Source organism: Aquarana catesbeiana, linkage group LG08 (genome assembly GCF_042186555.1).
Source record: "Aquarana catesbeiana isolate 2022-GZ linkage group LG08, ASM4218655v1, whole genome shotgun sequence".
Classification (NCBI taxonomy): Eukaryota; Metazoa; Chordata; class Amphibia; order Anura; family Ranidae; genus Aquarana; species Aquarana catesbeiana.
The window spans coordinates 199,254,130-199,269,915 of NC_133331.1; the positions used below are offsets into that span (position 1 = coordinate 199,254,130).

General features: G+C 45.1%; 1 protein-coding gene across 24 annotated transcripts in view; it reads right to left on the reverse strand.

The window, feature by feature from the left end:
* KCNMA1 (potassium calcium-activated channel subfamily M alpha 1) overlaps positions 1 to 15,786 on the reverse strand; it is a 1,086,632-nt gene that overhangs the window by 132,404 nt on the left and 938,442 nt on the right. For all 24 annotated transcript variants that reach the window (XM_073596784.1, XM_073596787.1, XM_073596785.1 and 21 more), the window contains one exon: positions 8,511 to 8,637. In XM_073596784.1, the coding sequence (XP_073452885.1) occupies positions 8,511 to 8,637 (127 nt within the window). The remainder of the gene's footprint in view (positions 1 to 8,510; positions 8,638 to 15,786) is intronic.

Here is a 15,786-nt window from a genome sequence, read left to right on the forward strand (position 1 = left end):
CTGAGAGCAGTGCACATGCCTCCCCCCAGGCTGTCTCTCTTTTCTGGAACCATTAACAGGTAAGTAACGCAGCAACTATATTAGCCAACATAATATACAGTCCTCCAGGCCTAAAACAATGTCGGTTTACCTCTATGCAACCCCTTAGGTATGCAGCTATGTAAGTACCTAGGCATGCAAACATACAGATATACAAGTATTCTTGTCATTCATGCATTTTTGTATGCAGTTCAAGTCCAATAAGCACACACGCATGTACCCCCCAGGCAAGTAAGCACATATACCTGTAGTCCCAGGCAAATAAGCACTTATGCCTGTAGTCCCAGGCAAAAAAGCACATATTTATGTAGTCCTAGGCAAATAAGCACATATGTATGCAGTCCTAGGCAAATAAGCACATATGTATGTAGTCCTAGGCAAATAAGTACATATGTATACAGCTTAATGTAAGCATGTGCTTATGCAACTATGCATTTAGTCAAAACATGAAAGCGTGCATCCCTGTAAACACGCATTAATAAAATACGTGCCCATGGAAACATGCATTTACGCAATAAGCAAGCATGCGTTTATGAAACGTGTTTATGCAACACGCATCTATGCAGACATATATAAAGCTGCCTCTTTATGCAGACATGTATCTTTATGCAACCATGTAGATTTATGCAAACATTTATACACATGCATCTTTATGCAATTATGTATAAACATGTATATTTATGCAAACATGTATAAACATGCATCTTTATGCAACCATGCATCTATATGCAAACATGTATAACCATGTATATTTATGCAAACATGTATAAACATGCATCTTTGTGCAACCATGTAGCTTTATGCAACCATGTATAACATGTATTTTTAACAACCATGCGTTTCAGTAATCGTGCGTTTTAGCTAATTTGCAAGCATGCACCTGCTTAACTGCAGTTGGCTCCATACTAGTCCTGCAGGATTTAACCAAGCACATATGCAACCAATGCAGCCTCTATGCTGTATCAGAACAATGAAAAAAGAAAAAATAAGCTTCTGCAGACCAAACGCACACTATACTGGAGACACAATTCCTTAAAGTGCTCCCATGCCCATGTTATTTCCAAACATGTTTATATTTAAACATGCTTTTAAGCAACAAGTTTGCAACCATGTATATTACGCTGCACCTGCCTTCTGAGCAGTAAAAAACACTTTAAAGTGAACTGCCAGGGGTGTATCGACTTACAGTTGAACAGTCCCCACTGGATTAAGCAGTAAATATGCAGCATATAATCAGGACTTGTCCACACAGATCTCCTATGGTAAGTACTCACACTTTGTTAGGATCCATGGGTTGCTGTTATGTCTCCAGAGGCCCTGCTGAACCTGTTGACCACACAGCAACATGGCCACCCTTCCACTTCCTGCCTACATAAAAATAGGCCATACTGAGCAAGCATGCGCCCTCTAGTGGCTGGAGGAGAAACCGCAGTCCACACAACTAAGAAGTACACAGCACGATTAAACAGCACACTGCCCCCAGTGGCCACTGGAAGAAGACAGTCAGTTCTCTCTCTTTTTTTTTTAAAAGAGAAACTGCAAACAAATGCAGACTTACCATTTCTGCTGCAGGACTCTGAAAATACCAGGAGCCCAATCGTCACCCATCACTGCAAGCTTTGTCATAAAAGACCTTCAGAGACTGGGTTCCCCTTAATGTGGGGTCCACTCCCCTGGACCTGTATAGCACCCTGCAGGAAAATACCTTGGTCAGAACAAACACTGCACAGGGCTCCATTACGCAGGGTCCAGCGCCATAAGGCTGCATTACAGGCAAACCTCTAGGAATCTTCTCTCCTTCCAATGAGGCTCGGGTACCATCCATTTTGGCTGATAGCTTTTTCGAATGGATCCGATTGTCCATGATTCTTAATAGAACCTTCCAGACCTCCAAGTATGCTCCAAGAGCACATGTATGACATCAGCGACCACCACCTTACAGACACTGGCTAAAAAACTGATGTGCTTCCTGTGTAGGAGGGGTTATATAGGGGAGGACTTCCTGTTTGATTGATCTACCAGTGTCCATTCACCCATAGGTGGAGTATAACCCAAGTAGTTATTAATATAATAACCGGCTCTGTGTCCTGTGATGTACAATAAAGAAAAATAATTTTAACTTGTAAACACCAAGTCTGAAAAATAGGCTCGGTCCTTAACAAGTTAAAAAAAAGTTTGCATTGAGGTCCCTCCTAAAACCCATACCAGACCCGAAGGGCCAGGTATGGATTGGAGGGGAGACCCCTACATCATTTCATTACATTTTTTTTCACTTGAGAGCTCATTTGTTTACATTCTGCTGTCAGCCGGGAATCCCCTGGCTGACAGCAGAGATAAGTCACTGGTTGTTAAGATGACAGCAGGTGCCGGCTCATTAACCTTTGCTCCAGAAGGTTTTAACCCTTCACGACCAGGGGATTTTTTTGCTATTCTTCAGTGCGCTACTTTAACTGGAATTTGAGCGGTCATGCAATACTGTAGGCAAAATAAGTTTTTTTAATTTTTTTCACACAAATAGAGCTTCCTTCTGGTGGTATTTGATCACCATTTTTTTTTTTTTGTGATATAAATGAAAAAAGACTGAAAATTTTGAAAAACAATATTTTACTACTTTGTTATAAAAAATAAATTTAGGCCAAATTATATTCTGCTACATGTCTTTGGTAAAATATATTAATTGGTTTGTGTGAAAGTTATAGCGTCTACAAATTATGTTACATATATTTGAAAATTGATCAGTTATCAGCCTCTCATTTCTTGAGGCCCTTAAATATGGCAAAACAGTACAAATACCCCCCAAATGACTCCTTTTTGTAAAGTAGACAGTCTTACATTTTTTCCTTTTTACCTGGCCCAGGTACCATGTGTAAGCTGTGAGCCAATCACAGCAGAGGAAACACAGCTGTTATGAATGATTTCATTCATAACAGCTTTGTTGACATTGTGATCATGTATTGAAGGGGTAACACCATACAAGTAATGTGCCACAGTGGGGTTATGGTAATAGTGCTTATAGCCAGGCATGTACTGGCCAACAGGACTACTGGGAGTTTCCCGATGGGCCCATGGTTCAGTGGGCCGGTTTCAGTGACAGACAGCCTGTCAAAATAATGGATGCGTGGCCCACGTAGCCATTATTTTGAGCACTGCTGTGCTGACCAGGGCCGGCCCTACCATGGGACTGAGACAGCAATTCAGGGGTGGACTGGGCCAGGATGGTGGGAGCTTGCTGGTTGCTTCAGTGTTTCACTGCTTCTTATTGTTGCCGGCCCACCACCTGTAGCACAGAGCCGACAGGCTTTTGGAGCACTTCCTTTGGCTCTGCCGCTGCGCTAGGTGTCTGAAAGGTCACGCTGGTGGGCAGGGACTGAAATGCTCCGACGGCCGCTGCCGCTCTATCCTCCGTATCATCCCTGTTGTCAGTGTGTGAGCAGCGGTTGGCAGCCAGCTTGGTGCAGCTGCCCTAGAAGAGGGTATTCGCACACTGCTCCGTTCAGCATGCCTGAGCCAGCTTGTGACACACACCGCTTCTCCCGTCCCTCTCTCCCTGCTCGTGCATTGCATCTATGGAGGGCAAGAGGGAGCGGGAAGATTAAACAAGCAGCCGACAGCCAAATTAAAGCCCAGCCTGGACCATTCAAGTGAGTGAGCTGAGCACTGTCACTGACCAGACCCGGATACCTCTCTGCTCCCCCTCCCTGTCCCCCCTCCCCACTCTCTCTCCCCCCTCTCTGTCAGCAGGCGATGGTGACAAGTGGCACGCTGCATCTGGTGGCAATTGACAGTGGCATGTGACACACTGCAAAATGTTGGCAAGTGACACACTGCATCTGGTGGCAGTTGATGGTGGCATGTGACACACTGCATCTGGTAGCAAGTGACATGCTGCATCTGGTGGCAGGTGACAGTGGCATGTGACCCACTGCATCTGGTGGCAAGCAATGGTGACATGTGACACACTGCATCTGGCGGCAGTTGACGGTGGCATGTGACACACTTCATCTGGTGGCAAGTGACACGGTGCATCTGGTGGCAGGTGACGGTGGCATGTGACATACTGCATCTGGTGGCACGCGACAGTGGCAAGTGACACGCAGCATCTGGTGGCAGGAGATGGTGGAAAGACACACGCTGCATCTCGTGGCAGGCGGCGGTGGCAAATGACATGCTGCATCTGGTCGCAGGCAATGGTGACAAGCTGCATCTGGTGGAAAGTGACAAGCTGCATCTGGTGGCACAAGTGATACTGGCAAATGACACGCTGCATCTGGTGGCATGCGATGGTGGCAAATGACATGCTGCATCTGGTGTCAAGTGACAAGCTCAGGGTTCCCACGGATTCTGCATTATGGTGAGTTGAACTATTTCATTATATATTACAATGTAGTAATAGAAATAACGTGATTTGATCATCCTGACACCATATTAAGTATGGTGTCGGGATGTTTTCAGTGCTAGCACCTGCCATTCACCAGACAAATCACCCCCACTGCTGAAATCCCATCAACCCTGAGACTACAATCCCCCCCGGTCCTCTGCAAAATTGTACCTGAATGGCAGTATCCATATTGCGCAATTGTGTATAGTTTTATATATGGTTTTTGTGCATAGTACAAAATTAAAGTGGGCCGGTCTGGGTGAAGTCCAGGGCCAAATTGTTGTCCCAGTCCAGCCCTGCTTATAGCGTATGTTACTGACCTTAATATTTCACGGTCAAGGTCTCTTTCAAATCGGAAATAAACCCTCCTATTCTTTACAGAAGCTGCCATTTTAGCCTCTGTTGGACCTTTAGTTGCCATAGTCCTGCACATGTGGTCAGTTTTGACACCAGCCATTTGATGGTTTGACAGTTTGGTTGAGAGTACAAGCAACTGTGACAGTTACCATTTATGGCACACCTTGAATGTAAATGTTTTGGGAAACAGTTAAAGCGGAACTAAACCCTTCTATCCTTTTCAGCCAAGGAAGCGGTCATCTTTGTTTCTGTTTGATCTGCAGCTGTCATGGTGTTGCACATGTGATCAGTTATGACTCCAGCCATTTGATGGTTTGACAGTTTGGTTGAGAGCACAAGCAGACGTTACATTTGGCATTCCTGACATGGGTTTGCTTCCACTTTTAGGCTGCATTCACACTTGAGCGTATTCTCCTCTTAAAACGCTCATCTCAAAAGTTCCAAAACGCCCAACAATCAAAATCCCATTCATTAAGTCTATGTAGCTGCGCTTGATGCGTTTTTCAGGCTTGTTTTTCAGTGCATTTTGGCATGCAGTTTTCATGTATTTTGTGTTTTTTCCCTCTTTAAACACACTGTATATACAGCTGGTTGCTAAGGAGGCGGCCGCCGTGTCCGTAGCAACTGATGAGTCATCAGCTGTCAGGGGGGTTACCCGCTAAATGCTGAATGTAAAAATTAAAATAAAAAATTTGCTGGCAAAAAAAATGGCATGGGGTTCCCCCCCAGGTCCATACCAGGTCCTTCAGGTCTGGTATAGATTCGGAGGGGACCCCCACGCCAAAGTCTAAAAAAAAAAAAAAAAAAAGGCGTGGGGTCCCCCCAAAATACATACCAGACCCTTATCTGAGAATACCACATCCGGCAGGTCAGGAGAGGGAGGGGACCATGGATCAGCCCCCCCGAACCATACCAGGCGCATGCTCTCAACATGTGGGGGGTGGGTGCTTTGGGGCAGGGGGGCTCTGCGCCCTCCACCCCAAAGAACCTTGCCCCCCATGTTGATGAGGACAAGGGCCTGTTCCCGACAACCCTAGCAGGTGGTTGTCGGGGTCTGCGGGCGGGGGGCTTATTGGAATCTGGAAGCCCCCCTTTAAGAAGGTGTTCCCAGATCCCCCCTATGCGAATTGGTATCAGGTACATCATACCCCTATCTATTCACCAAAAAAGTGAAATGTAATAAAAACACAAGTGGTAAGTAGGCTTTGTTTTTTTCCTGGGCATTCCCCAGACTTTGTTGTTACCTATTTTAGCCTTCCAATGCCGCTTACTGCAATAGCCAGCTATAGATGAGGGTGGTGGCAAGTTTTTGTTGGTGTTTGTATTGGTCCAGCAACGCACCAACACCTTTGCAGCCATTGTGCTATTTGCTGGGTGTTTGGTGTGCTCCTGTACCTTTAAGAAGGGGTGGGCTCCCCTTCAGTCCACCTGCCCTCATTTATCCATCAGAATGCATGTGCCTCCACTGTGGGGACACTCATATTTTAGTGTTAGGACCACAGATACCAGGGTGCCATGACGTGGCTCTGTGGCTCACGCATGCGCTTGCAAATGCGTGCGGACTAAACCCCTGTTTTTAATGCATACTGTTAGACAGGTTTATTCGGTTGTTTGCGAGCTGGTGGGAAGTAGGCTTTGGTTTTTTCCTGGGCATTCCCCAGACTTTGTTGTTAATAAAAGCACAAGAGCCGGTTTTTAACAATTCCTTTATTAATAGTTCTGTCTTCTACAGCTGTCTCTCCTGCCGTCTTCTCCTCGAGCTGTCTCTTCCCACTGCTGTCTTCTTCCTTGCTGCCGGTTACACGCTAAAAAAATTAAAAAACCGGTTCTTGTTCTGTTAAAGTCTTCATCTCTTTTGTTGTTGCCCGCTCTCTGCCGACTCTTATATAGCAATGGGGGGTGGCCATCCGATGACATCACCCTGAGATCCCGCCCCCGCCCCTTGTCATAGAAGACAGCTCGAGAAGGGGACGGCGGGAAGGAGAAGACAGCGGGAAGAGTCAGCTCAAGGAGGAGACAGCTGGAAGAAGACAGCTAGAGAAGATGGCAGGAAGAGACGGCTAGAGAAGACAGAACTATTAATAAAGGAATTATCAAAAACCGGCTCTTGAGTTTTTATTACATTTCACTGCTTTTTTGCTGAATGGGTAGTGGTATGATGTACCCGACACCCATTCACATGGGGGGCAGGATCTGGGGGCCCCCTCTTAAAGGGGGGCTTCCAGATCCTGATAAGCCCTACGCAGACCCCGACAACCACCAGCTAGGGTTGTTGGGAAGAGGCCCTTGTCCTCATCAACATGGGGGCAAGGTGCCTCCCCATGTTGAGGGCATGCAGCCTGGTATGGTTCAGGAGGGAGGCTGCTCACTCGAACCTTTCCTGACCTGCCGAGCAGTATGCTCGAATAAGGGTCTGGTATGGATTTTGGGGGGACACCACGCCATTTAAAAAAAAAATTAGCATGGGGTCCCCTCAGAATTCATACTAGACCTGAAGGGCCTGGTATGGACCTGGGGGGGGAACCCCACGACCCTTTCCAGAAACGCACCGGCCGCAAAATGCATAGATGTGAACTATAACCATAGGAAACCATGTTAAATGGACTGTAGTGCATTTGTGCAAACTGCAAAAAAGGACTAAAAAATGCATAGTTGTGAAGGTGGGGTCAAATGGCTCTTGTTCACATCTGAGCATTCTGTCGTCTGAAGCAAAATGCCTGAAGCTCAAAGAAAGTACAAGAGCTTCTTTTTGGGCAGATTACAAGCGTTTTACTGCTTTTTACATTGGTGACCTTTGGACCTCAAAAGGCGTTCATTAAAAAGGTAATTTATTGCTGTATGTGCCCTCTTTTTTGTTATTTATGTTTTTTTCTGGAGGTTTAAAAGATCCCCAATCCAAATCAACAGAAAAATTATAATATATATATATATATATATATATATATATATATATATATACACACACAGGGCTTTTTTTCAGCGGGAACGCGGGGGAACGCAGTTCCGGCACCTCCAGCATTGAATGTATCTAATGGCAAGGCGTGCTGGGGTGTGCTGGAGGGTCTTCTGATGCTGACTGCTGAGAGATCTATTGTTGCTGGAGGGGATCTGTTTTCTGTTTGCCTATTGTTGCCGGGGAAGTCTATTGTTGCTGGTGGGGGATCTATTGTTGCTGGGGGTCAACTGCTGCTGGAAATGATCTACTGTTAAAGGAGGGGTCTATTGTTTCTGGCTGCTGGAGAGTCTATTGATGCTGGCCGCTGGGAGATCTGGTCTTTCTGCCAGGGTCTTTTGCTGCTGGGATGATATTTTGTTGCAGGGGTCCTATGTTGCTGAGGGGGTCTATTGTTGCTGGGGGGGTATATTGCTGCTGCCTGCAGGGAATCTATTGCACTGCTTTTCTTGTTATTACCAATTTCCATACAAATTACTTTAGCATAGCAGGACATAATCATACTTGGCTCTGTATTCTCTGAATGAGATGGTGCTAGAAGGTGGGTAGGCGGCAGAGACAAGAAGTGACTCAGTAGGTGGGAGTTCCAGCACCTATTCTCTGAGAAAAAAAGCCCTGTATATATACACACATACAAACACCAGACTCCCTGTCATCATAGGATCATGCACGTGAAAGGAATAATTGCTCTACAATATTTTCATAAATAAAATCCACTATCCCTTATATTTCATGAAACTTTTATCTGCTATCTTACTACCTGTTATTTATATTGGCACTCACCAACAAAACTTTCTCCATCTCTTTTGCCGGACACCAGTGGAACATACCGGTAGAGTCATACTTCTTCACACTGCTGGAGTCCATGTTATCTATCTGATCATTAGCAGACATTAGCAGTGGATCATGTCTGTGGGGGAAAAAAAAAAACTTTAAGCATGGGAGATCATGCAGTCATTTTTTTGTTGTGGGCTTGTGCATATCAATGAACGGTTACAGATCACAAAGGAATGTATAACAGTTTCCTTAAGTAACTTTTTTTCTGTGGACCCCAATATAGATCACCTTGGAACACACTAGTACGCTTTTAGTTTTTTTTTTTTTTTTAAATCCGGAAAATGTTTATTGTATAAGACAGTTTACCAGTCCAAAACATAACAAAATAATAAAGTCTGAATCAACATATATATAGCCAAAGGCAATAATTAGTTAAACATTGTCAAATATAGGTATCCATGCCCACATACCTGAAGGATGTACCAACACAGTACAACCATGGCTCCAGCCCACTTGAATTAAATCAAAATCACATACAGTCATCAGATTTAAACATACGTCAGTCCCTTATGGCCTATTCAGACACAGAAACAATCTCTGGTATACTAGCTCCTGTGGGCTGAGACCAGGGGTATCTAACCACAATCCCCACAATTTTTCAAATTTGCCAGGACGGCCCCTGTGTATAAAGATATGGCTTTTTAGGAGCAGAGAGGTACCAACACAAGACACCCAGGACTTGTGCATAGGGGGATCTGGGGTTTTCCACAGCAATAGGATTAATTTACGAGCATGAAAGAGGATCCTTCCTACCACTATCCTAGAATGTTCATCCTCAATTATTTCCTCCAGTACATTCAGGAGACAGCATTTAGTGTCCAATGGGATTTTCACATTAAATACCATATTTAATGTGTCTATAACCTGTCTCCAGTAGAGATGTAATTAGGGGCAGTGCCATAGTAGATGGAGTAAGTCACTGTGGTCTCTTTTGCATCCATGGCAGTGTGCCTTCGCACTGTATCCAATATTTTAAAGCCCCAAGGGAATGTAGTGAGAGCATAGGCGAATATAGAGCTGAGAAAGCTTCTGAGCCACATTTAGAGAGCAGGTTACAACAGCCTAAGCCTCCTCCCAGTGGTCACTCAACGGCGGTCCCAGATCCATCTCCCAGAGCAATGTTGCCTTGCTACGATGCCCTTTATGGAATTCAGACAATAGCATGTTATATCATTGTGAAATAAAACCTTTAGAGCTACCAGCCATTTGGATTAGGTTGAAAATAGGGGTGGGAGATAAATGCCACTCCTGCATGTCCCCCTGTGCCCTGACTGCATGCGGTATATGCACATAGTAGAAAAGCATATGTGCAGGTACCAAGTATATGGCTTGCAGGGAGGCAAAAGTTAACAGAACACCATCCTTTAGGATCTGGGACATATTATATATCCCATATACCTTCCACCGAGCGCCATGCACGAATTTGGCTAGATCCAAATAGTTATCATTACGCCATATCGAGATATACTTTGAATACCCAGTGACATGTTGTAGGTATTTAACCTTGTTCCATATTTTTTGAATGAGACCGTATGTCGGAAGGAGCTTATTTGGTTTAGCAAAGCTAAGGGCCTCAAGACCATCTGAAACTGCATCTCTCTGATAATAGGAAAGCATAATATGGGTCATGGAAGGAATGTGATCCTCAGCGGGCTGAGTAGTAGCAAACTTGGGGCCAAATAAATGTTGCAATCGCGCTGATATATAATATATATATATATATATATATATATATAGAGCCAAGAACTGGGAAAGGCTAGGCCCCCGTCATCCTTAGCCTGCTGTAATTGCTCCAACTTAATTCTTGGTGGGCGATTTCACCATAGAGTTCTAAAGATGGAGTTCACTACCCTAAACGTTTTTAGAGGGACAACAGTAGGAGAGTTATGTAATGGATAGAGGAGCTGGGGCATCAGTATCATTTTAATGAGGTTCGTCTTTACCTGTAACTGACAATGGCAGTTTATTCCAAATTAAAAATGTTATCTCAGAATCTGTTTAGCAGGGGGGAGTTGTTCAGTGAGCCATTGTCAAGGGGAGAGGAATCTTCATATATACCCAAGTATTTAAATTTATCTGTAATTGGTATGAGATAAATGGTTGTGTGACATCAATGTCCAGTAGTAGTAGTGCTGATTTGGTCCAATTGATTGTCAGTCCAGAGTATTGGCCAAAGTCTAAGACAGTAGACATGACTGTTTGCAAAGACAAGGTCGTGTTCTCTAGCAATAGTAAGATGTCATCTGCATACAACATGATTTTTTTCATTAATGTCGTCATATTGAAAACCCATAATTAGGGGGTTGACTCATATGCGGTCTGCTAGTGGTTCAATGGCAAGCGCGAAGAGCAGTGGAGATAGGGGGCAGCCCTGCCTAGTGCCTCTGCCCAGAGCAAATGGAGGAAAGACCCTATCCAGAACTCTGATAGATGCACTTGTGCACAGTAAAAGAGGCAGAACCATGATATAATCTGTGTTCTGAATACAAAATTGGTCAGGACCAACCAGAGATAATCCCAGTCAACACTATGTGATCGCATGTGAGCATCAAGGGATAGTAAGGCTCTGCTACCCATGTTATCTGCAGGGGTCTGTATGTTGCTAAAAAGACTTTGCAAATTAACCACTGTTGATGCTGTTGGTAGAGAACCACCAAGGCTTGTTACGTCTCACTTTCAACAAAGCATTGAGCACCTTTAGCAAATGTGGCAAAATTAACTCTCCATATATACTAGCATCAGAATGCCATCATCACCAGGGGCCTCACAGGCAGGAAAAGAGCTGGCCGCCCTCTGTAGGTAATAGGAGCATCTAATCTCACCCTCTGGGCTATCGTCAGAGTGGGAAGGGAAATCCCCTGAATATAGTGAGAGAGGTCCTCTAAGGACTGCGACCTCTGTGGTTGGTAAAGAGAAGCATAAAAGTCTGTTAACTCCTTCATAATTAATTATGGGGAATTAACAACCCTACCGGATTTACTCCAGATAGCACCATTGGCCGGGGAGGCCCGTTGTGATTGGACAATCCTCTCCCACTCCTCAAAAAATGTAGCTTTATCAAGGAACCTTTTACGTTCCGCAGAGGATGGCCCACGGACGATCCAGAGGTTATGCTTTAAATTTTCAGTTATGAAGCAAAACGTAGATTACCCTTACTTGCTTGCAATAAGTATAATAACAAATTATCTTTTAGCATCATGTAGGAAAGCCTCCTTTTTTGATTCAGACTTAGGTAGTCATAAAGAATTCAATGTGGGGAGTGCATACATATAGAAAAAAGAAAAAGAAAGTTTTACTGAAAGGAATTCTATGGTGACAGCATACATTTTTATTTTATAACAGCTGCATTTTACTAGCAATACAAACAATAGGTGTTTTTGACAATGCAATATAAACTTACTTTAAACATCTCCTTTCATGTTGTGAGTGCTGCCTGTCTGCTGGTCATCTCTTTCCACAATTTCCTGGATTCTCTGCATGCTTTGCAGCTGCTCCTTTGCTGTTTACTTTTAATTTCTAAGGACTACATGTCCCATGGTACCTTGCTAACTACAAGCAGTGATTCCTGTACCGACTCAGCCTCCAAACTCCTCCTCTCAGCACCTCTGTAGCTCAGAAGGCAGACTTTGTGATTTCTGTGACATAGTGATAGGGAAGAGCTTTCTGTTCGAGTTGAACACGAGTTTGACCCGAACATTGGCTGTTCGCCTGTTCATCGAAAACTGAACATTATGGGCCGTTCGCAATAAATTCGAGCAGCGCATAACGGCCCATAATGCACTGCGAGAGCGCAGTGCATTGCTGTATGATGATTGGCCAGAGCATGCAACCTGACCTGCATGCTTTGGCCAATCACAGCGCCCTCAGCTAAGAGAGCCATAATTGGCCAAAGGCAGGGTGCCTTTCGCCAATCATGGCTCAGGGGGACTAAGTCCACGCCCCACACTATATAAGGCTGCCTGCACGTTAGCCTTGTGTAGTATGTTATTGCCGGCGTGGACAAAGAGAGAGTGCCATTTAGACTGAGCAGGCAGGCAGGTTATTTAGTTGGCTGCAGTGTATTTAATATATATATATATATATATATATATATATATATACAGTCAGTCTCGTATATATATCCACCGTATCCAGTTTAGCTAGATCTGACTGCAGTCCGTTCCTGGTGTACGGTTTCTAATATACTTCAGGCAGGCAGGTGATTCAGTTAGCTGCAGTGTATTATATATATATATATATATATATATATATACATACACACACACACACACACAGAGTCATATATATGTATATATACACACACAAACACTGCATACAGTTTAGCTATATCTCACTGCAGGCTGTTCATGGTGTACTCTAATATACTTCTGGCAGGCAGGTGATTCAGTTAGCTGCAGTGTATTTTTTATATTATATATATACATATAGTCTCATATATATATATATATATATATATATATATATATATATATATATATATATATAGATATAGATATACACCACATACAGTTTAGCTATATCTCACTGCAGGCTGTTCCTGGTGTACTGTTTCTAATATACTTCAGGCGGTGTACACAGTATACAGTGCTGTGCACCCATAGTGCAGTTGCTCATACTTTTCTGGTGGTCAATACAGTACACCCATAGTTGTTATTAAACTTCTGTTGGTGTACACAGTACCATGCACCCCTAGTGCACTTGCTACTACTTTCCAGGTGGTGTACACAAAGTTGTTTTTATACTTCTGTTGGTGTAAACAGTATCATGCACCCCTAGTGCACTTGCTACTACTTTCCTGGTGGTGTACACAATACATACAGTGCACCCATAGTTATTACACTTCTGTTGGTGTACACAGTACTGTGCACCCCTAGTGCAGTTGCTACTACTTTCTTGGTGGTGTACACAATACATACAGCATACCCATAGTTGTTATTATACTTCTTTTGGTGTACACAGTACCGTGCACCCCTAGAGCAGTTGCTACTACTTTCCTGGTGGTGTACACAATACATACAGTGCACCCATAGTTGTTATTACACTTCTGTAGGTGTACACAGTACCGTGCACCCCTAGTGCAGTTGCTACTACTTTCCTGGTGATGTACACAATACACTGTAGTGTTTTTGTGCTAAACAAAATTTACAGCATATCCGGAAGGCTACCAAGGATAGGCAGACGCTCACAGGCCACTAAAAAAGGGCAAGCAGGCTCTGTGTCTACAGTCGACAGTGCTGGTCGTGGACACGGTGCATCCTCAGCAAGTGGCTGTGGGGCACACTTGTCTTTTTTTCCTGCAGCTGGCCCTGTTATTGAGCCACAACATGCAGAAGAGTTGGTGGAATGGATAACAAAGCCCTCCTCATCCTCTGTCACCCAGATTCAGAGTAGTTTGCCTGCCAATGCAGCTGCCAAAGTGGCCTATTCCATTGGCTCCATGTCAACAGTCACTCCTTCCCTAGCCCCACCATCATGCACGGAGGAGTCCCCCGAACTATTCAACCACAGTGTCGGGTACATGCTGCAGGAGGATGCACAGCGATTTGAAGGCTCCGATGATGGTACCCAGTTTGAGAAAGGGTGTAACGTCAGCCTAGAGAGAGGGGGTGCCCAAGAAGGTCAAGAAACTGGCAGTCATGTTCCCCCAGCTACAGCATACTGCCAAGTTTGCTCCAGTGATGAGGAGGGAGGGGATGATGAGGTCATTGACTCAACTTGGGTGCCTGATAGAAGAGAGGAAAGTTCTTTGGTGTGGGCCTTTTTTGACACGTGTGCAGCAGATCACACCATTGCTGTTTGCAACATATGTCTGAAGCGTATCAAGCTGGCCAAAACAGCAGCCGCTTGGGCACCACATGCTTGACCAGACCTCCCATGCAGTCTGTTGGCAACAGCACTTAAAACACCCACATCAAAGAACAAGGCAGACCTCTCCTAGCTCCTCATCTGCTGAATCATGGTCCAGCAGGCATGGACAGGGACGTTACCTTTCTTTAACGGCACACTGGGTAACTCTGCTGGCAGCTGGGAAGGATGCAGGACAGGGTTCAGTATTGTTGGAGCTTGTTCTGCGACCACGCCTCCAAAATGCTAGTGGTGATTCTGCCACAGCTCTCTCCTCCACCCCCTCCTCTTCTTCTTCCTCTATGGCCTCTTCCTCTGTAGATTTTTCCTCTGAACCAGCGGTGCTCCGTAGGCATTCAAGGGGCTATGCAAGCACTCAGGCACTGGGGCAGAGATTCTGGCAGCTCTGCAGGGGCAGGCTCAGAGGTGGTTGACGCCATGCCAGCTTCAGCCATGAATGATTGTATGCGACAATGGCACCAACCTCCTCTCCACCCTCTGACACTTGATCCATGTTCCCTGTTTGGCTCACAGCCTGAATTTGGTGGTGCAGCAGTTCTTGATCAAGTACTCGGGCTTACAGGATCTCCTGAGGCAGACCAGGAAAGTCTGTGTTCATTTCCCCCAGTCATATAATGCCAGTGCTCAGCTGGCTGACATTCAAAGAGAATGCAACCTGCCCAGGAACCGCCTCATTTGTGACATGCCCACCAGGTGGAACTCAACTTTGGCAATGCTGCAGCGGCTGCACACGCAGCAGAGGGCCATCAATGAGTACCTATGTGAGTATGGCACCAGGACAGGGTCAGGGGAGCTTAGCTTTTTTTCGCCACACCAGTGGCTACTGATCAAGGATGCATGCACTGTCATGTCACCATTTGAGGGGGCCACGAGGATGGTGAGCAGTGACAGTGCATGCATCAGTGATACTGTTCCTCTAGTCTTCCTGTTGAAGCACACGCTCCGTGGAATAATGGACAGGGCACTTGAGGCAGAACAGCGGGAGGAAGAGGAGGATTTCCTTACCGCTCAAGGCCCCCTTTATCCAGATACTAGTATTCCTGCAGGCCCACCGATCACGAAGGAAGAAGAAGAGGAGGAGGAGGATTGTGTCAGCATGGAGGTGGAGGATAACACTCAGCATCAGCAGCAGTCTTCAAGGGATCATTTTCAGTCCCCAGAAACCCATGGAGTTGTACGTAGCTGGGAGGAGGTGGTTGAGGATCATGTGATCCTTAGTGACCCAGAGGACTCAGGATCAAATGCCTCTGCAAACCTACGCTGCATGGCCTCCCTGATCCTGCACAGCCTGCGAAAGCACCCTAGGATTCATGGTATCAAGAAGAGGGATCATTACTGGCTGGCAACCCTTCTTGTT